At 55.3% G+C, this 22,274-nt stretch overlaps 1 protein-coding gene across 19 annotated transcripts in view; it reads left to right on the top strand.

Moving 5' to 3' along the window:
- The window catches only part of EXD3 (exonuclease 3'-5' domain containing 3), a 333,234-nt gene extending 313,256 nt beyond the window's left edge, over positions 1-19,978 (top strand). For all 19 annotated transcript variants that reach the window (XM_026106225.2, XM_026106223.2, XM_064523551.1 and 16 more), the window contains 2 exons: positions 6,182-6,275; positions 19,381-19,978. In XM_026106225.2, the coding sequence (XP_025962010.2) occupies positions 6,182-6,275; positions 19,381-19,715 (429 nt within the window). In that variant the 3' untranslated portion in view covers positions 19,716-19,978. The remainder of the gene's footprint in view (positions 1-6,181; positions 6,276-19,380) is intronic.
- The last annotated feature ends 2,296 nt before the right edge of the window (positions 19,979-22,274 follow it).

Raw genomic sequence — 22,274 nt, 5'->3', positions numbered from 1 at the left:
GGGCTTTGCTAAAGCATCTGTCCTTTCTGCCAAGCCACAGCGGTGATCTGAGCTAGGAAATGTGCTCTCCTAGCTTTTGCCCTAGCTGGCTGCGAGCAGGCGCCCGCACCTTGTGTGCCAGCACGTGCAGGGTGCCCAGCACGCCTGCCCCACTCTCCGTGCCCAGGAAGGGGCTGATTCACACGGGGTGCTGGAAGCAGGGCTGCCGTGGGAAAATACACCCGCCATGGCTCCCGAGCGCTGGGATTGCTTCAGCGGGGGTGCAGCCAAGATCCATTTCACAGAGGGCAGAACAGATCTAGTCTGGGATTTACCAGTGACTAAGCGTGTGCTGGCAAGGGCTGCCCTAGCGTGAGAAAGTGAGAGCTACTCCTCCTCGGAGGTGTGCTCACCGGGAAGAAAGGCTCCACAGTGACCTGGATTCCTCTGCTCCCCGGGGCCAGGGCTCCCCTGGGGCAGAGGGGAGGACTGGGGCGCCCCAACTTCACCATGGGAGTGTGAGTGGTGGCCTGGGCAGTGCCACGTGGAGGGAAGGGGGCTGCAGCCCCCCATTACCACTCCTCACAGGCTGAAGTCACTCTCATCTTCCCTGTGACCCAGATCTGGAGTCCTGGCCCCATGGTCACCCTGCAGCTTCCCCAGCCCCACGGAATGGGCAGGCACCCTAGGGCAGCACGAGCAGAAACCCTGCAGACTCAGCCCACTTGACAGGCCATCTCCAGGACAGGGCTGGGGCATGGGACAGAAGCGCCCTTCACCCCCCTGGCTGGGCACGGTAGATGGAGAGCCTGTGGTATGCCCTCAGGCTGCTGGGGGAGGAGGAGAGGGGAAGCTCACGGCAGTGCCCCTGGCCCTGGGGCTGGTCCTGGTGTTCTGCTCTTGGTGGTTCCAGCTCCTTTGGCCAGTGGCCTGGGGGGCCACGGGGCTCCTGCTGGTGTCTCGCCACCATGAAGGGTTTTACCTCCATACATGCCTCACCTCATGCAGGCAATGGCTGATCCTTCCATGATGGATCTGGGGAAACCATGCTGTTCTGAGGAGGAAAAACCCATCCTTTACCCATTCGAGAGGCTCCCCCCTTCCCTACCCTTAAGAAAACAAAGAAGGCAAGCCACACACACTCACACACACACGCACTCACACAGCAGACACACACAAGTGCTCCAGCCCCACAGGCAGTGAAGCTGAGATGGAGAAGGCTTCTTTGGGTAGCTGGGTCCCCAGGCAGGAGCGGAGCATCCAGCCCAAGGCCACGGGTGCCCGTGTAGCAGCCAGCCAGTCCAGCCTTATCAAGGTGGCAGGCTGCCCTGCTCATTTGATTTCTTATGTGTCATTTTGGCAAGGTATTAAAAAAAAAATTGCAATTTTTATTACAGCTAATTGGCTCTGCTGCTAGGTGGCTTATCTAGCCCTGAGCCTGCGCCCTGCTTTTGCGAAGCTGACGATGGCAAAGGCCTGGAGGCTTAGGAGATGGCATGGGCTATAGCCTTGTTACCAGAGCGTCTGGAAGCCCCACGCAAGAGGGAAATGCTCTGCTGTCTGTGGGCTGCCAGGGCATACCTCAGCCCAAGGAAACAGGTTGCCTCATTTTATAAAGATGCTGAAATTCAGAAAAGCAGAGAGATTTGCCTAAGGCACCTAAGAGAATTATGGGACCCAGGAGTCCTTGTTCAGCATGCCTGGCACCTCTTGCCAAACACTGTGGAGACATCGTGCTATCCCCATCTGCTTCCCCATTCATGCCTGCTGGGGAAGTGCACGTGGAGACATCACGCTTAAAAATGCCGAGACTGGTTATTGAGGTGGGTTTTGTGGGCTGTCCGTGCATACTTCCCCAGCAGGCATGAATGGGGAAGCAGATGCCGTTTGCCCTGTGGGCTCCAGCTACGTCCATGTTGGGGTGGAGGCTTGGGGGCCTTGTGGTCCGGAGCTTCTTTGGGCAGTTGCCAACATGCTGGAGCGGCTGTCACATGCTGCAGCCATGCCCAGGAGGTAAGAGCTGGGAGACCCCCTTCACCTCTTCTCTCCTCTTTGCACCTGTGCATGCCTCCCACACCTCCGCTACCGTCCCTGTGTGTCTCCCACACACACAGGCTAAATGCCGCTTTCTAGCTTGCAGCCTCCGTTGATCCCTTTCTTTCCCTCAGGTTAGCTAGGTTTGCTACCCTGTTGTCACTGTCCCACCAGGAGCGAGGCCAATTTGAACAAAGCTTGGCACGAGTCTCTGGGACCTGCTGGCATTACCAGGAGGAAAGCTGCAGCCGCCGGGGCCTGTTCATCCTTGGCTGCAGGCTGCAGTCCTGCAAATTGCACGAGGCACCTTGTGAGCCACGCAAGGACTTCGGGTGGCTCACAGGGCAGCGATGCTGTTTGCTCCCTTTATTTTCTAGCGTAACATGGGAACCTCACCTTGAGGAAGGCAGCAGCCTTCAGTTTGGCATGGGCTGCAGCACTCGAAGGTGGCTTTGCCTGGACAAAAAAGAGGAGAAGTCCCATGGCTGCCTGGGGAGGCTGTGGGATCTCCACGCAAACATCTGCTCTGCTTTTGGAGGGAAGGAGCAACTGTCAGCCTCCATCAGGAACACAAATGAAGGAGGACAGCAAGCAAATGCACCCATCCACTCAGCGCCCTGAAAGCCACAAGCTGCACAGGATGAGCCTTTGGGAGTCACAGTTAAAATTCTCCAAAATAGACGATGCAGCAGGACTCCTGGAAATTTGGGGGTGCAGTCTGCCTGGAGGGCTGCATCTCTGGCCTTCATAGGCTAGGACTTCCCTCACTCAAGCCCTGAGGCCTCTTTGACTATCCCACAGCATCAATATGAGCTCCGAAATCAGAGCTGGCAGGACAGAGCATGGCTCTGCTGTGCAGCTGCATCAGGGTCTGTGCAGAGCCCCAGGACCACTGCGGTTGAGTGTTTAGCCAAAAGGAAAGACTTGGTCTGTCTTCCCTGCACATCCCTGAATTCAGTTGTGTTCCTCTTTCCTTTTTCACAGCCGTCTTTCAGGAGGGAGCATAAACAGGCCCTGCCTGCGCAGCTGATGGGTTGGTCACACCAAGGTGGCTGAATTCGTGAGCCCGTGCAAAGCAGAGCCAGGGAGAGGGAGTGGAAAGGCGAGAGGCAGATGTGTGAAAGTGAGCCGGCGATATCTCCGGTCTTTGTTTTTTCAGGCAGTTAAATACTGAGAAGATCAGATGAGATTGTATCAGGTAGCCTCCTTAGGTTATAGTGTAACCCTCCCTCATGTGATGTTCTCAGTGAAATTAGAAGTGACATCTCCCTTATGATCTGATAACTTGAACTGCTGATCTGGCCCCTCTGAAAATTCACGTTCTCTCAAATAAGATCTTCTTTCTGCTTTCCTGGGGTTTTGTGCAGTTTCACTTCCTCTGGGTACCTCTTTTTTAATGCGAGAGTGGAGGAGGACTCTGTTTCAGGGCTGCACGGGGAGGGCTTGGGACATTCCCGGGAAGAGGAGACTGGCAGAGGTGGGCCCAGGTCCCGCTCCCGCAGGGGCCCCTGGGCACCCTTAGCCCATGATGTCCTGAGCATTTGCTGAGGTTTTTCACAGTGTGAGGGAAGAAAAAGGAAAAAAAATATAGTGACTAGGAGCAGTATGCAAGCACGCAAACTGTATTTGATGCCTTAGGCTGTAAAGTTGAGGGGGATTTGGATGAAATTCGCTTTTAAAAGTGGTGCAAAGACTTCCAAGAAATTTGGGTTGTTTCAAGATGGTGCCTTGTCCATCCGTGTGTCTGTCTGTCTGAGGCATTTCCCTGTCAACGTCAGAGCGGTGGATTTAGGCTTTGAGCAAAAATTAGCCATGGGTTGTGACAGTGCGATATCCAGAGCTGCATCTACTGAAGCCTTTCTCATTGGTGGCCGAGGCTGTGGGATTTTGGCTGCTGCCTTCAGCCAGGAGCTCACCCTCCTCCTCTTCCTCTGTTCCCGGCAGGCCCAGCTGGAGGCAGGGCAGAGGGGCAGCAGACGCTGCGGGGATCGGGAGGATTTTTGCACAGCAGCACAGCTTTCCTTCTGCTAAGCAACAAGAGGGCTCAGGGTGTGCTCCTGCTGCCGTGCTCAGCGGCCCAGCTTGCCCTCACTTTCCTGTTCGGCAGGCAATGCAGCAGGTCTCGGTGGGAGCTGGAGGCCAGCTCATCTGATCGGATGCCGAGGAGAGGAGGGAGGTTTTGCTTTGCTGAATTCAGGCCACGCAGTGCTCTGCAGAGCCACCGCGGAGGGCCGGGAGGAAGTGGCTGCAACTCGGGTGCCTTTGCTGAGCTGCCTGGGAAAGGAGGTCCCTGGAGAGCTCTTGGCCCCGATGGCCTTGCTGCCACACGGCTTTCTCTCTCGCTCAGATCAGGCTCTGCCTGCAGTGCGGCTTCAGGGAGTGGAGCCCTGGCATCATCTCATGGTCAAAATCGTGCCCAGGCTGGGGACTGTGCGCTGCTTTTGCAGCTGCTGTGTAGGTTGTGGGTGGAAATATCTCTTGGGGACCAGAGAGAGCGGTACACTGTGGCAAGGTCATTTTCAAGCAAATCATCCTTCCACCTCCCTCTTTTACGCAGCTGGGTGGGAAGAAGGGGCATCTTTGCGCCGCTCCGTGACCCCAGCACCGTTCCAGCTAGCGCACCACAAACACCGAGCTGCTGGAGGGCTGCTCCAATGCCCGTTCAAGCAATGGAAAGACTTTCTGGTTTCAACAGGCTTTGGAGCAAACCCCCAGGCAGGCAACTTGTTCTGGTTGGTGAAGTTATGCAGCTGTTTCACTGCTTTCTTTGGGTGCAGCATGTTCAAAATGCTCCGCAAGCAAAGATCGTTCCCTTAAAACAAATAACAAGCTAAAGGTGTTGTAGCACATCCCAGGAATCGGCTCGAGTCTGCCTGGTAGTTTCCACTGCCTTAAAATACTTTCTTCCAAACTGGGAGGGTAAGAGAAGAGCAAGGCTGTGAAGTGGAGCATGCTGAAATGCACAGGTTAGGACTCTGTCCAGGGGAGGTTTAGTGCTAATTGCTTCTGGGTGAGCACATCTGGCTGCACCCTGATTTCAGCTCAAGAAACCTTGCTCTGGGTCTTCCTTGCTGGCCAGTGTTTTCAGGAATTCCGTACCTGGTACCGACCCCTTGGAGAGGGGTGGCTCCTTAAGGGCACTTGCAGGAGCTCAGGCCACTTGGAGAGCTCTGAAGGGGCATTTCCCAGACCAAGAGTCAGTTTAGAAAACGTGTTTGTATGTATTACTGGTGCTACATAAAAGATGGACCCAGCAGAGCAGCCTCTGCCAGTTGAGACCCCAGCTTGTCCCTTCGGCATACACTGCAGTCTCAGCAGGTCTTATGGGACAGGAGAGAACAAGTTTTGAAGCTGTGGCCCAAACTCTTTTTGATGCTTTAGGCCAGCCTCTGTTTCTGGCATTTTATGGCATTATACAGGGGACGGTCTGAGTGAGAAATGCCAGGGAGAAAGGAGGCAGTGGGTATCTGCTGCCCTGATGTGGTTGCCAGGCATGCAATGCCTTCGTTGCTGGGAGGGGGCTAAATCTCAAACGCTCCTCTGAATTTTCTGTGTTCACTTCTGGGCTCCTAATGAATAGCTCTATTATGGGCTTTTAACAGGCTTCTCTGATAACATTGTTCTTTACAGGAGCATTTATACCAGAGGCTGGGCTCGACTTTGCCCTAGGGTTCAGCTGGGAGCAGGAGCTGTGTCTGCTAGGGCACCTACCTCCTCTGGTGCCCCCTCGGGTGCCTCGGCACCGCAGGGTGCTGGGGCAGCCTCTGCCACGGAGCTGCTGCATCATGAGCCTGGAGGTCACCTTCTGCCTGGCTGGCTGTGAAGGCCCATCCTTCACACCGCCTGGATCCCGACAGATCCTCCACAGGTGCTTCTTGCAGCCCAGAGCATGAGCCAGTCCCAGGCGCTGCTCCAGGTGTTCACGGGAAGGAGCCACTGACAGATGTGGCTAAGCGCTGTAAAATGGGGTCTTTCTGGGAAGGAGGATTTTGTGACCATGTATAGAGCTGCAGACCCAAAAGCCTGCCTCTGCTCCCCTTCTGCCACCCAGTATGTGGTAGGACAGGCCTTGTCTCAATTTCCCGGTGCGGTGATGTTCTCCTGGGCGCAGAGATATCTTGGAAGCGTGGCTGTCATCTCACTGACCTTGTCCCCTCTCTTTCACCAGGTGTGCAACTGCGACAAGTACCTGAAGATCTCCAAAGAGAGGATGAGGCAGCTAATGGAGGGCAGCAGACGCTTGACGGCAGAGGATGATGCAAGTAAGAGAGCGGGTGCCAATGGCTTGGTGCAGTGATGAGGCACCTGTCTCTTAGGGTCTCACTTCCCAGCTGGGAGTCACTGCCCTGTGGCCGGCTCTACTCTGCTGCAGGGCCCAGACAGCAGCTTGTGAGTTGTAAAGCATCGTAGATTTCCCCCAGTCCCTGGCTAGGACCAGCGCAGGGCAACAGCTGTGAACACTGGTGCTCAGCAGCTGTGAATCTGGCCTGACTTACTGGGAGGGGAGTGACACTTTAATGTGTTCTTTTTCCCCGTGGGATTTCTTGGTCTCGTATGCTCCAGGTCTCCCTGGGGGCTGGGAGAAGCAGCAGGCTGAGGCTGTGTCATCTCTGGCTGCAGTGTACCCGTTCCCAGGTCCCCATGTGCTCTCATCTCTCTAGGGTTTTGTGCTGGCTGCTCCTGGTTGTTCTCTATGGCTTTTCCTGCCAGCGAGTTGTTCTGGGCTCTTCCTTCCCAAGGTTGCGCCTCTGGGAGATAAAAACGAGGGACAGAGTTTCTGATGGGATGAGGATGCCTCCATGCAGTGGAAATGGACGAGGTGGGATGGGAGAGTCTCCTAACCCCCTTTGGAGAGCTCAGCCTCAGGCAAGAGACACACAGGCCCTGGTCCCAGTCTCCAGGGCAGAAAGGGACCTTCCCAGGTCAGCCTGAGACTCTCAGATGGAGAGTAGGGGTCCCCCCCACCCCCACCTGCTGCTGTTGTAACTGTGCCTGATTAAGCTTGTACATGTCCAAGTAGAGCCTCCCAGCTCTTTCCTCCTGCAGTCCCATGTGGAAGAGCTGATCTGCCTTGAGAGAAGCTCTGCTGGGTTTTGCATGTGATTGCCTGGACTTGGGATGTTTTAGGTAGGTGAGATGCCAGCAGTGGCCCAAGTGACAGCCTGAGGCCATTACTACCTGCCTTGGGAAACTAAGCTTCAGCTGTGAAATGCCTCCTTGCTGTGAGTGGTTGCTAATGCATGACACGATCCCTTTCTCACCTGCACAATCGCTGTTAAACTAGGTCAGGTTGCAGGAGGAGTCAGTAAGTGCTGCCTGCCCAGAAAAGCTCTTGCAGGCTCCTTTGGGAGGCCTCCTCCGCTCCCTGCCCCGAGCTGCTCCGCAGAACTGGTGTTTACTCTTCTGTGCTTCTCCCTGGAGGGAGCCGCATTTTGGTGGTGAGTGACACATGCCACAGACATGCTGTCTGCACGGAGGTGTGTGCAGCCAGGCGCGCTGGGACGGAAACATTTGCTCTTTCTGCCACCGTTCCTGAGCCCAGGTTCTCTCAACAGTTTTTAAGCACATCATTGACCGCCTCTGTGCCTCAGTTTCCCCATCTATGTGATAGGGGACAGGCAGGACCAGCACAACATGCTTTGCGATTGCTGGCTGCAAAGCGCTCCCGGGAGGCTGCGGCTTCGTCGGCACCGCATGTGTGGCTCTGCAGGATGGAGAGACGTGGTGGGGCGGCTTTTCCCATGGTGCTGGCAGCTGGGAGCACAGCGCTTTCCGAAAGGCCAGGGCATCCTCCCAGAGGTTTTTCTGGGGAGGGCACTCACTGTTTATATGTACCCAGAGACCAGCCTGGCCTGTTCAGCCAGTTTTAGAGTATGGGAAATAGAAATGCTGTGGTTTGTGTTCAGCTATGTGAGCGGTTTCCCCTTCCCCCTCTGTATGGAATGACTGGACTGGGGATGTCTCACACATCATCCTTCAGTCGACATCCCTGTGCTCCTCCACGCACGCTCTTATGGGGCTCCCCCACTTCTCTGTCCTTTACACCGTATCTGCACAGCCCCTGTGCCCCCTGTGTGCCATGAGGCCCCTCTTCTCCCTCTGCCTCTCACTGGGTCCCCCTCCAGCCCTGCTTCCCATGTGACAGAATGATGCAGCTTCCATCAAGGGAAAGACATCGGTCTGCTGGGCGAGGTTCGAGCCACATGCCTGTTGCATTGGATGAGATGTTACCAGGATGTGTCCTTAGACACGGAGAGGTCAAGGCCAGAAAATGTCTCAGCATCCTCCAGTGACACGTCAGGACTCTTTGTTCCACCAAAGCAGCTCCCAGAAGGACAGCCAGGGTTGGCAAGAGAGCACCAAGAGGTGCTGCATCCTCCTAAATCTCAGCACTTTGTTCCTGTCATTTCTTCCCTGCCTGCATGCCTGACCTGGCTAGGCTGCATCTCAATAACCCATCAACATGTGCATTGCAACAGGATTGATCTCACCAAACCAGGAGCAGGTGTTTCGGTGTTTTGCTGCAATGGGGATATAGAATATAGGTTGGCCCATGTAAGCTGAGTTGTGTCTGTGCCAGGGAGGATCTGGACTGGGCAGATGGCCACAGCTAGGCAAGTAATACCTGGCCTGAAGCGAAGCCCTCCTAGGGATTTGCCTGTGAGGTCCCCTGTGCCCCAGGGCTCAAACCGGCTTGGGATTTCTATTTCTATTTAGATTTCTGCCAGGGTTGCTGGGATTGAGAGACCATCAGTGTGAGCTAAACTAGGCTGTCCCAGGAAAATGACCCACTTTTGGTCAAATGTTGTGGAGCAGAAACATGGAAAGGTCGCTGCTAAATCCTTGATAATGTCCTTCCAACCTTCTGCCCTCCAGTGAGTGCTTTCTTGGCAGATGGCAGAAGACAGCAGTTGCCGTCTGCCATTCCCCGATTTACTTTGCATTTTCCTTCTGGAGGAGGCAGGTGGAAGGGACCTGCTCTGCCCTCGAATGCAGGTTCAGTGCACAGTCTGTGGCACTCAGCATGGGGAGCCCTGCACTTAGGTTACCCAGGCGACTTGCCTGTGCTGCCACAGCTCTGTCCAGGGTCATGTTGTCTCATTCATGCTGCTGAGCATGGATTAAGCTCCTCAAGACTGGTCAGATCATGCTGGTTGTCTAGCACCCAGTTCCTTAGGAAGAAAATGCTCTTTCCACCACACCAACCCCTTCCCCAGGCAAGGAGATAAAGCCGGCTCCCACTTGGTTTCACCTCTGTGAGAAGAAGCAAGCAGGGTCTGAGTAGGGGCAGATGGAGCCAAGGATGTTGGGACGCCCACCAGCTGTGCATGGAGACTATTTCTGCAGGAGAAACCTTTGATAGAAGTCTGCAGCTCCCCAGGTGTTCTTGGAGTCAGGGCCTGGAGCTGCACAGAGCCAGGGCTGCTTACATTTTGGAGTTTATTGCAGCAAAATCTGGGTCAGTGCCACTGTGTTTGGCTCCCAGATCTTTATGACAGTGCTTCCAAGTGATGAAAGGCAAATTATTCATCCTGTAATAACTCACTTGAATTTGGACCTAGGACTTTCCCAGGTTTTAGAGAACATTTTCCCTGACACAGCCACATTTTCCCCGCATGAGGGCTTTGATGGAAGTGTTGGAAATTGTTTCAAGTCCAGACAGTTTTGCCCTGTAATGCCCTTTTCCCAGTGGGGTGCTCTGAGCAGCTTTCTTTAGGGGGTTCACATGCCTAAAGCAGGCAGAGAGGGGCAGAGGGAGGTGGTAGTGCTGTGGGTCACCACGTGGCACCAGCAAGATGTGATCACAGTGGAAGCCATTGGCAAATTACAGGCTCCTAAGTGAGCAGGCGGACTGGATGTGTCACAGGGCTCTAGTCTGGCCAGGGGAAGCTTCTTGCCTAGTCAGTGTGGTGAAAACCGGTGCTTGGGTGATGCTCTGCCAGATGAAGTCTGGCAAGATGGAAAGGCAAGGATGTATCACATTAGATCTGGTTAGGATTTGCCCAACAGAAAAGGCTTGTTTAGTCATAAAATCACCCCTTTCCGTTTGAAACATTTTGCAAAATACAAAAAGAGCTATTCTTCCTCTTTTCTGAGCTGCGCTACTGACCAGGCTTATCTGATCCTCATCGGGCACTTGAGTGCTTCCCTATCTCCCTGCCACGTGAGGGAAGAAGTGATGGTGGCTGAATGCTATACAGGGAGAAATCACAATAACAAGCAAGCCTCGTGCAGCCCCGCAACATCAGCCTTGTATGGCCTCTGATCGTCATCTGCCTTAAAAACCTGCTCTGCCTCACCCATGGTGCAGGAATAGTAGGTCTGAGCAAACTAATCCTTCTGGCCTTCACCGGCTTGAGAAACTGTTGCTCTTGCTATCTCCATGATGTTGCTTTGCTGGCAGGGCCTCCCTCTGCTGCTCCAAGTTAGAGAGGCAGAGGCTTCAGATACAGCAACAGGGATGCTTGGAGAGTCCAACACAGCTTGGGAAGCCCAAAGTGTGGCAGAGATGGGCAAGCTGGGCTGTACTCAGGGGTCCTATATGACCAGCCCTCAGCGGGTTGCTCACATGCCCACACTGGTATTTCAGATTGACAAGCACAAGACATCAGTGATGGCTCTTCTGAGTGCAACACCCTGCTTGGTCCCAGGGCCCATGGAGGCTGGGGGGCTGGGGTCCATGCATGGCATGGAGATGAGCAGCGCTGTACTCAGAGCAGCACGGTTCCGGGGCTCCCGGCCTTGAGGCTGGCCGCGTGCTTGGACCCAAGCATGATTCAAGACCTGGCGTGGTCAGCAGAGCGATGGTTGCAATCTCAATCAATCCCGCTTTGCTGCCAGCACTTCACAGAGGAGCCTGCTGTAGGAATGGGAGCACAGAGAGGAGAGGGCCTGCCAGGAGCCCAGGGAAGCTGAGAAGCCTCCTTGTAGGGGCTGGAGACATGGGGAATGCTGGCTGGCTGTTGTGGGCAGCAGAGTCATCACAGCACTCTGCAGTCGAGACAGATACTGCTGGAAAACTCAGCTGGCGTTGGGGTCCTCCTGCCCCCTGCATTTATCAAGATGTTTCTTTTGGATCCACCTGCATTGCTGAGGATAGAGGAGAGAGAAATAGGGGAGTCTTGCTCCAGACATCCCCACCCTGCTCCCACCCCAGTAGCAATCCAGCAACCCCTAGCATTTTCTGTGTCCTCTCCCCTTCTACACTATCTATTTTTATTCTCCTCAAACTTTGCATCCTGCAGCTTCAAGATAAACCCCAGGGAGCCTCGTGACCTTTTGGAGGAGCAGTCGTGGTAGCTGGGAAGTCCCCATGCTGCGCGACAGGATGGTGTGGGGTTGGCAGGGCACTTGGAGTGGCAGCAGGGCAGACTGGCCGAGTTGCCACTTTGCACCTTCCTCATGGCACATTTCCTACGCACTGGCCTGGATCAGCGATCAGTGTTTCTTTCCTTTCCTTCCCCTTGGCTTCACTCAAGAGGTTGCGTCGCACAACTCTGTGGCTGAGCCTTGGTGAAACCCTGGTGGGACGTGTGTGGAGGCAGCGTGCAAGGAGGCAGGAGGAAGAGCTGCAAGACAGCAGCGAGTGAGCTGGGGGAGCTTCACAGCAACTCCAAGCCAGGGTTGATGCTAATAAGATGCAGAGCTTCTCTCCCCTTCTTCCGCCACACCAGGATTTTCCTCAGCCATGGGCTCTGACCCACAGCCAGAGGGGGACACACTGTGTCCAAAGCCTTGATGCTAGATGCAGTTTTTTCCTGCCCTGCTTCCCTGTCTACAGCATTTGGCTTTGCCATGAGCATCAAACCAGTCTTACTGCCACAGGGCCAAGGGCGGGCAATCCTCGTGCTGTCCCGCAATGGCTCTCACACCCACGGTGCAACCCACGCATCTCCAGTGCCTCAGCCGTAAGACCAGGCCAGCACAGGGCCAGGCACGCAGGGGAGCTCGGCACATCGTGAATACTTCAGGCTGCTCTGTGCACTTCTCTAGGGTCCCCAGCCGCCTGGCAAGTGAGGAGGTTGCTTGCTGCAGCCATCCATCCACAGTGCTTGGGCCCCTCAGACACAGCCCTGATGGCTGGGGAAGGGCACAGGTCCTCGAGGTTCTGCATCTATGGACCCAAGGGCTTCCCTGCCCTCCCTGGCCCCCTTCTTCCTCAGAGCGGGGAACCACTGCTTTTAGGCTCTCTTCACCCCAGGGCACAGCAGGGCAATGGGGCTTTCCCCCCTCTGCCTCTGCAAGGGGCAGGGGTGGGGGCTGCCGTGCTGCCGCGCAGGCCTGGGAATGAAGGCTGCAGCAGTGAGACTGGCCAGAAATACCTCCCAAGCATGACTGGGTTCGGGGCCTGCCAGCTCCGCCTGTTCAGAAGAATTTTGTTTGCTCATGTGAGAAAACACTGCTGGGCTGTGAACTGAGTGACATTTTTGGGGCTGTGGGTTTGCAGAGTTGTGCATGTACCTGCTGACATCAGTGTCATGCCAAAAGCGCCCCAGGAAGAAGCTAGAGGCATGTCAGCCGCGTGTGTGCCAAAGCCACAGAAAACATTGCTCTTTCCGTCTTTGGGGCACAGGATCCAGCAGGATTTTCTCCCACAATGGGAAGCAAAAAGAGATTGTAGCAACTTAACCTGGCCTGTTGCTTTGAGCAAGCTCATCCTCCCTTCTACACCTGAGAGCTCACCCGAGAACATCTTAAGAACATGGCCTGGCTAATGCAGCCCAGGTTGCATAACCCCAAGTCCTTTGTCCTCTGCTTATCTGACTTATCTAGAAGGAAAAGATAACCAGGCATCTTCAGTGCCCTGCAATCGAGTGCGTTTCTCAGGCTCGTAACTCCTCTTATCAGGTTCAATCTCTCACCACGGCAAGGTTTCCCATGCACCTTTGTACTCCAAGAATGCTCCCAGGTCTGCTTTCAGACTTGTGCAAAGTCTTTACGATGTGCGCTTTCTCCAAAACACCTAATCCTTAATTGCCTAATTATGGACAAATCTCGTGTGTGTGCGCGCGCGCACACAAAGCGGTTGCGATGACAGCTGGGTGCGGCTGCAAGGCTGTGAGAAGGGGCCCGGCTTGCACAAGCGCTGCCAGATCCGAGCGCCTCTCAGGACTTGGCAGGAGGCTCCGGTTCCCACTGGGAAGCCGAGGAGGTGAGCGCAAGATTCCCCACGTGAGCCAGCCGGGGCAAACACCTTGCTCTTCGCCTCAAGGCCTTGTGCTTGAATCTCAGCTTGGGTGACGCAGAGGGACTTGTGCTAGAAATGGGGCCTGAGGGCAGGACTGTGTAGAAATACCTGGTCCCCCAAGAGAGCTCGGGTTGTCCATTAAGACCCCTGACACTGAAACCCCTAGGGGAAGGTCCCCTGGGCTTCCCAGGGCTCACACACATGTGGGCAGATTGTTCCTAGGCAAGTCAGGACTGTGTAGTCTGAGAAAGGGAAGGTTCAAACTCGGTTTACCCTGATCCAGCTCCATCTGGGCTTTCCAGGCCCTCCTGTGCCCCTCTGTACCACAGTGAGAGCGTCCCAGGGCTGTCCCAGTAAAGCTGACCCGGGACTCACATGTTATGGGTGTAGGCTGTAGGGGATCCAACTCGCTGGTGTCACTGCCACAGTGACCTTCGCATACAACCCCTGAAGCCCAAAAGGCTTCTCGTTGGTCATGGGTGGGTGGCCCATTGCTGCTGCCCACCCTGGGCAGACCACGCCACGCCCGGCTCGACAGCTCTGCCCTTGGGCATCCCTCCCTTCTGGCTGCACCCGTCAGCAGCCGCAGATCTGGACTCTTTGGACATGTCATATTGCCCATCACAGCCCTCCCTCTCCTATAGTTCACGCCCAGGGCTCCTCCGGGACTGACACCTAAGTGATCACTTGTGGCTGCAGGTCCTGGGATGCCGCTCTCATCTTGGGGCACACTGCTGGCTCTTTGTCCCCCAGGATTAAGGTACTGTTTGTTTTTAGGCCTCAGGAACCATGCAGTGCCACAGGGCACAGGAGGTGTGCAGAGTGGCATTGCTGTGGGTCTTTCTCACTATGCTTTTGCTGGTGACCCATTGTTGAAGGCAAGGTGATCTCGCCCAGGCTGAAGAGTGTGTGGAGAGCAGAGCTGTGGGTTCACTGGGCCACGTGGCCATGGCTTGGGCATGAAGCAGGGCTATTTCAGAGGAGACAAGTGCATCTCCTGGTCTGGGTGATCCTAGTAGAAAACAAGACCACTCACGGACATCATTTGTTGCTACTCCTTGTTCCTGGGCACAGAGTCAAGCTGCAGAGAAGTCTGTGTCTTCCTGCATCCCACGTTGTCCCATTCGTACCAGGCTTGTCTTTCTCCTTGTCTGCACAGACCCGAGGCTTGAGCAGTGCCACTGCAGGGCAGTGGAGCCAGGGAGCCCACTGGTCACTGCTGGGTGCCTCCTGCCTGTCTCTGGCTCCGGGGACCCAAACTGAACAACTAGTTCACCCAAGTGACTCGCCACTGCCTCAGCAGCAGCTGCTGGCTTTCAGACCCACCGCTCCATCAGCGTTTCTTACTGACAAACTACTGCTGCAGGCACACCTGGAATTTGCACCTCCTGCAGAAAGATGGGATCCCTCTGCTAAGGATGGCCCTGCTCAGCCAGAGGAGGAATCTGATCCAGAAATAAGAGGAATTGCAGTCATACAGCATCTTCTTTCCTATGGACACACCAGTGCTTGGCTGGAAGGACTCGGATGGAGATGTCGCTGTTAGGAGGGAACAGCAGCGGTTCGTGTGGTGTGTTACGATGGGCACTAATTTCCCCACCCATGCACGGGTGTGCGGGAGCTGGAGCGAGTGCGATGTAGTAGAAGCCATGTGCTGAGGGAAGGGTAGTATCACAGCTTGCAAGCAGTGGAAGGGAGATCGCTGTGGGAAGACCTCTCTGCTTTGCTGAGCAGGGCTTCTGGTTTCAGGAAAGGAGCTTGGGGAGGATCATTCCTTGGTTCCTGTGCAGCTCTCTAGCACTAACACACCTGGGTGCTCCGTCTTGGGGAGAATCTGCTCAGCCATTTCCCAGTGTGCTTGCAAAGTCCGCAGATCTCAGCCTCCAAGAGCTCTTTGCACAGAGCCTGTTGGGTTCCGTCATCCTTGGGTGACCCGGGCAAGAGGGGGAGAGGTGAGGGAGAGGGAAAAGGCCTTTCTATTTTCAAGATGTTTTATAATGGGATTATTAGTTCCCAAGAGGTGTTTCTAATTGATTTGATAAGGAATTGCTTTCATTTCTCCTCTCCAGAGATACAGTGGGAATCCAGCCTTTGGCATGAATGGTCACAGATCTCTTGAAACTGTAGATCTAAAAACTCCCGGCACATTGTAATGACATATTCGGCTTCCCTTGGCCTCACACACGCACGCACACCCACACATGCCTTTTGCTCCGTCTCAGGCACGGTCATTGCTCAGCTCTGCAAATCACTTAGCAAGTGATTTTTTGGTTTGGTGAGCAGCATCGGACTGAGCTGGGGTGCCAGCACTGCTGGAGGAGCAGCTCTGTTGGGAAGAGCTCTGCCCGGGGCTGGGTTTTGCGGCAGGCCTGGCTCGAGGGGTGGTTTCCCGCAGGACCAGGGAAGAGCAGATTTACCCTGCCAGGATGCCCAAAACAGCCAGAAAGCTTGTGAGAGGTTCACTGTGAGAGAGGGCTCGGCACATGTCCAGTGCGCTAGGAAGAGTGTGCATGTGTGTGCACGCACGTGTGCGCTGAGGCTGGTCTGCTTTGCAGGATAAGCATGGTTTTGGGCCCTATATTGCAGGAGGCCCCTGTGCCGCGGGTGCCGAGCGGTCGTGGGAGCGTGGGGCCTCTGTGAGCACTGTCTCAGGGCTGCCCCATGTTTTAGTGCTCTCACTCAGATAAGGCAGCCACATTTACTCTGCTTGGAGAAGGCAAGGGAAGAAGGGGAGAAGCGGAGCAGAGGGAAGAAATAAAACCTCTTTAAAGAAATCTCCCCTTTCTCCATTCCCTCCATGGTCTTCCCAAGAAAACCTTTTTCTGCAGGGCTGTGGAGGACCTGACCTTTTCACAGCAACTTTTTCCCCCCTGTAAGGCTGTTTGCCTGGTTGGCACCCTGCGACTGGCGCCCAGTGGCCTTTTCAGCCGCGCTGCAACAGGAGCACAGGCATCTTCAAAAGCCGTGAAAAGAATTCGGCCGGAGGAGGGGGGCAGGGGGAGAGGAGTTTTACAAGCTCCCATTCAAAAATTGTTACTTTGAAGTGATGTAGCATTTTCAACCCTTTGAAGCACCACAATTAGGAGGGGGGCTGGTGCAACCTAAAGGCAAAACACTGGGTGACTATCACGGCCTTTCTCTCCCCATGCTTTTAAGAGATGAACTTTTCCTCCCTGCCTGCCTGTTTCTCACGAGTCACCTACCAGGGGGATGGGATAGGAGGTGGTTGGGGGGTGCGGAGACTTTGCACTCCGCATACCAGGAAGGAGAGCGTCTCCAGTTTGCTTTGCCCACCAGCAAGACCTGAGGTCAGTGCTGCTGTGGGCCAGCTGGGCTGCACCGTGGCGAATGCACGGAGAGTTTCCAAAGAAAGGGCAAATGACCAGTCGTTCTTGCAAAAGCATCAAGGCTCAACCAGCTATCAGAAAGTCCCAGCACGGGCGCTGGAGCACCCTGGGATGCTGAGAGCGGCCGGGGCACAGCTGAACGTGCCTCCCGCTGGCATGGCTTTCACAGCGGTGCCAGGGCTGGCCGTGTACAAGCCTTTCTATACCTGGTAGCACTGATGAGCCACAAACACCTCTGAGCAAAGGACAGGCAAGGGTCTTACAGAGCCTGTGCCAGAGAAGACAACCAGTCAGGCAGTAGTTCTCTAAAGACTTTGTTAACTGGATTTTTCTTGAAAGCAGAGCACTCTGCCTTTAATGCCTTTTTCGATGCCAAAATAGTTTAGAAGAAAACAAGATAGCAAGCCAAGCTCTGCACAGAAATAGCCTGTTTCAACAAGAGAAAGCCACAGGGAGAAGCGCTGAAGAGTCGTAGCATGGCTGAAGCCAAGATTTGCACAGATGACTCTGTTGCTTTGCTGGAGAGACAACCTAGACAACCAGGCAAAAGCTTTGCAGCTTTTCAGATTTGTGGAGTTGCCTTTTCCTGAACCTGCTGCCTCCTGGCATGGAACCCTGAGAGATCTCCAAAGGAGCAGGGCTTCTTCTGAGATGTTCGCACTCTGGACAGCTCAGGTATCTTCTGAGAACCGCCCATGTTCTTCACCAGATGCCAAAAATTGGAGAAAATGAGAAACTGAGGTCACTGTTTTTTCTCCAGGAATGGATTTTAGTGTCCCAAACAGATTCAGAGCTTCAAGGAATGGCTAAGGGTTGCTGATGGACACTTGCTCAGAGTGCAGCAATGATGAATCCAGCTCTTTGCTGATGGGCAGTGAGTAGGACTGCGTTTCAGGCTGGTTCCTGATATGTGAGCAGTCCCCAAATCTGCATGGCTGTCAGGTTGCTTGGTGGTCCAGTGCTGGTCTGCAAAACCCTACAGGCCAGTGACACTGAGAATATCTTCAGTTAGAGCTTTGACACTGAGTGTGGTTGTCTGTCTGCCAGGAATGGGGAGGCTGGCCATATCCCACTAGTTCGGACACTTTGGGAACGACCATGATTACTGGTTTCCTGTTGCTCTGAGGTTCCCTCATTAGAAGATTTTGCATTTCCTTGTGTCTAACATCAGCTTTAAGCCCACATTTTCCAGCCTGTATTGCTCCCGTGAAGGGGAAGGAAATGCCAATGTATCCTCAATGAGGAGAGAGTGAGGCAAGCAGAGCGGGAATTGGGTGCCGTGAGCCAAGGATGCAGCATGATTGGAGCCAGCATAACCCAGTCCTTGCAGGCTATAGGGCAGCCCTAGTGCACATGTGCTTTGGTTGTGATTTGTGATCTGTGCAGATCCAAGGGGGTTGGGCAGCATCTTGCAGCCTGTGCCGTGTGGGACTCTTCACAGTGGCGTGGGGCTGGTGGGAGGGGATGGCTGTTACAAGGCAGGCCTTGATTGCCACGAGGCCGTGCAGTGATGCAGGTGACCCAGTCCTGCTCGGTGTTCCCCATGCAGCTGCGTAGTTTTTTTCCTTTTTTTACAGAGGCTCATCACAGCATCAAGGCCCTAGTGTTTCCAATTCTGAATTTTCCTGAAAAGCTTCCCCAGGAGTTTGAATCCCAGGCTCCATCCTCCAAGGCCTTTCTGGCCAAGTGGGCAGGCTCCTGGGGACCACTGTTGACCCTGCCTCCTGACCTTCATGTTCCCAACCTCAACCTTGCTTTCCCCAGCCATAATTCATGGCACAGCACAGCTCCTGGAGGCTTTGGGATCCGGTTGGAAGAGCCAGCCAAGACTGCTGGTTTCATTTTCCTTCGGCAAGGCTAAGTCCTGACAAAGCTTCCTCTTATCCTCACAAGGGGCAGGTTGAGAGCCCCAGAGATGTCACTGGAAAGATGCAAGATGCCTTTTGTTGTCTAATTGATGTCCAGGCAGGACAAGCTTCCCCTGCCAAAAATGAGTCATCCCAGAGTAATAACTGCAGACTGCCTCCCTGTGTCACTTGCTGCCAGACATCCTGATGGATGACAGTCAACTGAGCCCACGGCTTCCGCCTTCCGGATCCCAGGAATCCGTCGGGCCTCAGTTACGGGGCCTTGAGCAGTGAGAACCTGCACTGAGCTGCCAAAAATGTCATGGGTTTTGTGGCACTTCATTTGCGACAGCAGCAGTCGGTCGGCTCGGGGCAGGAGCCCGCAGCACGGCATGTACGGGCTGGCCCCAGGCAGAAAGCCCGCAGCAGGCTGAGGGCCAGGCCAGGGCTCGGGGTGCGTGGGGACCCCTTGCCTGCCACTGTGGGTTGTTGGCGGTAGTGCCCCTGTTCCAGGGATGCAGGGCAGGAGCAAGGGGTTGCACGATGGGAGGGAGATGGCATGCCAGTGCCCAGCACACTTGGGCAAGCCAGGATAGCTTGTTGATTTACTGATTTATGTCTCCAGGACCCTGGCTAATCCCACTGCTCTTAAGGCAGGTTCGTTAATGAGTCCCGGCCATAGGGACCCCGCATCCGCAGTGGCACACCGCAGACGGCGATTGCCAGTGCTTCAATGCTCCTCACGTGCAGCATTTCTTACCCAAGCTCTACCCAGCCCTGGTGCCACTTGCAGTGTCCTGGCAGCCCTCAGCGGGGTAAAGTGAGGCCACAGCAGGGTTCTTCCCCACAGACATCCAGAGCGGCATCCACTGCAGGTGCCCCCACACGGCAGTGAGGGGACAGCACGGGGGCTTTGCTCCTGCATCCCCCCCCCACTCGTCACACCAGTGGCTCATGATTTATCTGCTGTTTTCTGTCCCTGCAGGCCACCTGACAACGTCTGAAGAGAAGGCAAGCCAAACCTGTGATGCTGCCACACCAGCCCATGACTCACCCCAGCCCATTTACAACCCAAACTGCCAGTGCCTGGAGGAGTTAGACCTCACCGGGGAGTCTGTGACGCTGGCCAATGGCACAGTCCTGCAGGTCTCCGCCATCCCGCCTGGGGTGCTGGACAAAACCGACCTCACCTACTTCTACTGCTGCACCTGCTGCGGGAAGGTGTTCTGGGAAGGGTCTCATTTTGGACGTGTCGTCTCTCAGTTTAAGGATGTTCTTGCTGCCATGGAGGATGACCAAAGCTTCTATGACCTGAGTTGAGGGGGTCATTCACTGCTTGGGAAGGCTGAGGAACGGGCTGGGGAGCCCAGGGGACACTGCCTCCCTGATAAACCTCGGCAGGTTTTCCAGGCCACGGGCTTGGGTTTGAGGTGAAAGGTTGCAAGCTGGGCTATTAGGGAGAGCCTTGTTTTGGGGTCTGTGGTGGAGGGGACTGTCACGTTTACACTGATGAGGTGGTTGTATGCAACAGCCTTAAATCACTTGGCCTCTGTGAGATCATTAAATCAGAGGTGTCTGGGAAACAGACCCTTTTCTTTATTGCACAGGAGCTGTTGGGTCCCTCCAACCCAGTCTGCCCTCTCAGAGGAACCTCTGCCACACTGGCTCCCACACTGGCTCCCTTCAGGCCAGGCACGGCCGGGGGATGGCAAGGTCTCAGGAGTGCCACCCAGGTGGTGCCAACCCTGCAGTACCCATCAGTCCCTGGCACCCTCACCCTGGGGTACCCCCATTCTTTGAAGAAGAGGAATGCCATCCCTTCTCCCCCCCTCCTGGACTGCCCCGTGCTGCATGGACCTGCCCTTTGCAGTCCCCCTTCCTCGACCCCTAGTGTCTCCCGCTCGCCTGTGCCTCCTTTGTGGTGGGGAGCAGCAAGGTGTAGGGATGCTGCTACTCCTGCCGAGGAGCATTTGCTCAGCCGGGCTGCTCAGCTCCATCCTCGCTCCCCAAGTCCCGGGATCCCGCTCTGGTGGGCAGCATGAGTGCAGGGCAGATGACCAATACTGGCCTGGCTGGCTTGGTGAGCCCTGGCTAGAGAGCCCCTGTTTCTTGCCATGGGTCACCAAGCAGCCCCAAGCGCCCGGGAGCTTTGTGCGATGTGCACAGAAACGGCAGCAAAGCATGTGCTCCTGCCATCGTGGGGAACCGGAGCTGCTGGCAGCCACTGCCCGAGGCGAGCTCGGGGTACCAGGGTCCAGAAGAGGCTGAAGTGGCCAGTGGGGGAGACAGGCCCCCATTTCGTGGCAGCAGAGGTCTCAGGGAGGCGGAGAACCTGCTGGGTCAGTCCTGCAGCTCTGGGTACTGCTGGCTGATGACTCTCAGCCCGTGGACTGGCTCAAAACACTCCACCCTGTAAAGGAGGAGTATTTGCAGAATTCCTCCCCTAATCCCGGTTAACTGCCAGGCACTGATGTTATTGCTAACAGGGCCCGAGGGGCTCTTGGCTTAAGTGTGACATTTACGGGCCAGTGAAGTGCCTGCCCAGACAACTTACACTGAAATCTAAGACTTGCTTTTCCTCTCTATGTGCTCCTGGCCACACTGGTGCGGAGGGCTCCTTCCATCCACCCCTCCCTCTGGCTTTCATCGGACATTGCATCCAAAGCTTCTCGCTCCCATGGCTGAGCCTTTTGGCAAAGGTGAGCCTGCAGCTATAGCATCATGTGGCCAAAAAAGGTGGCTGGCTGCAAGCATGCATTTGGAGCCCGAGAGCAGAGCTCTTCCTGGCGGCATCCTCCCCCGCCACACTGCCACGTCTCCTCTCCCCTCTGTGTCCCCTGTGGCCAGGGCCAGCTGCTGGGGCTGCGCTGGCGGCTGGCGGGAGTTGCCCTACCCCGGAGGCTTGCAGGCCAGCAGTGGCGGCAGGCGGCAGCGAGGCGGGTGCAGGACCCCCTTCCTGCAGGGCAGGGAGGGCAGCCACGTGGCCAGCTCTCTGGTTCTCCTTCGCAGCAGTGAAAGGCCCTAACCACAGCCCATAATTTTCTATTGCAGAGCTCGATTTCTTTCAAGTGGAAGTGTAAAATAACAGCATCTCATTCCACAGCAAGCACCGGCGTTGAAATGAATCACTACGCAGGCAGGAAATGAGAAAGCAAAGGTGGTTGTGGCATGAACGAAACACATTTTTCTAAAACTAAGTCAAGGCAGACACTGGCAGGCACTCCCAAAGGCCACTGGCATCACACATCAGTGGGTCTTTAGGACTCAGTATATGCTTAAAATTAAGGACATGTTGTGCTGGAGTAGGGACTCTGTGCCGGGCTCCTTCTCATCAGGACACACTGGGATGTGAGTCTGGTTCCGGCCAGAGGCACCTACAAGGGTTTGTGCAGCATTAGGGTTTGTTTGGGGTTATTTTCCCTTCTTTCATGTGCATGAATTGGGAGACCCTTCAGCGCAAACCTCCCCTCCGGCTGAGCATCACCCTTCCCCCATCACTGTCACAGCAATGTCTGCCAGACTGTGCTCTTGTACCAGCAAGACCCCAACAGTCCGGGCTGTGGTCACCACGCTGATGTGAAGTGACGGACGTGCTTCTGCACAGAGCTTGGCTTTCTGATGCTGGCTGCTTGCAGGTTGGCCCCAAATACACTTTTCCCACCCTCCCAGCCCATGCTTGGGGGCCAAAAAGCAAAGCCTTTTTGATGACACCCCAGGCGAAGACCTCCACGTCGAGCACAGTGCGCTGTTCAGCCCATGCACGCGGAGGACTTGGGGACCTCGTTTCCTGCCGCCGAGGCTTCGGCTACGGTAGGGCAAGAGAAGGGGGAAGTCAGGTCCCCGGGGGGGAATTCCTCCGTGGAAGTGCTGGCTGCCTTT

This window comes from Dromaius novaehollandiae, chromosome 20 (genome assembly GCF_036370855.1).
Source record: "Dromaius novaehollandiae isolate bDroNov1 chromosome 20, bDroNov1.hap1, whole genome shotgun sequence".
In the NCBI taxonomy this organism is placed as follows: Eukaryota; Metazoa; Chordata; class Aves; order Casuariiformes; family Dromaiidae; genus Dromaius; species Dromaius novaehollandiae.
The sequence above is the reverse complement of the archived record's forward strand: the minus strand, read 5'-3'. Positions and strand labels throughout refer to the sequence as shown.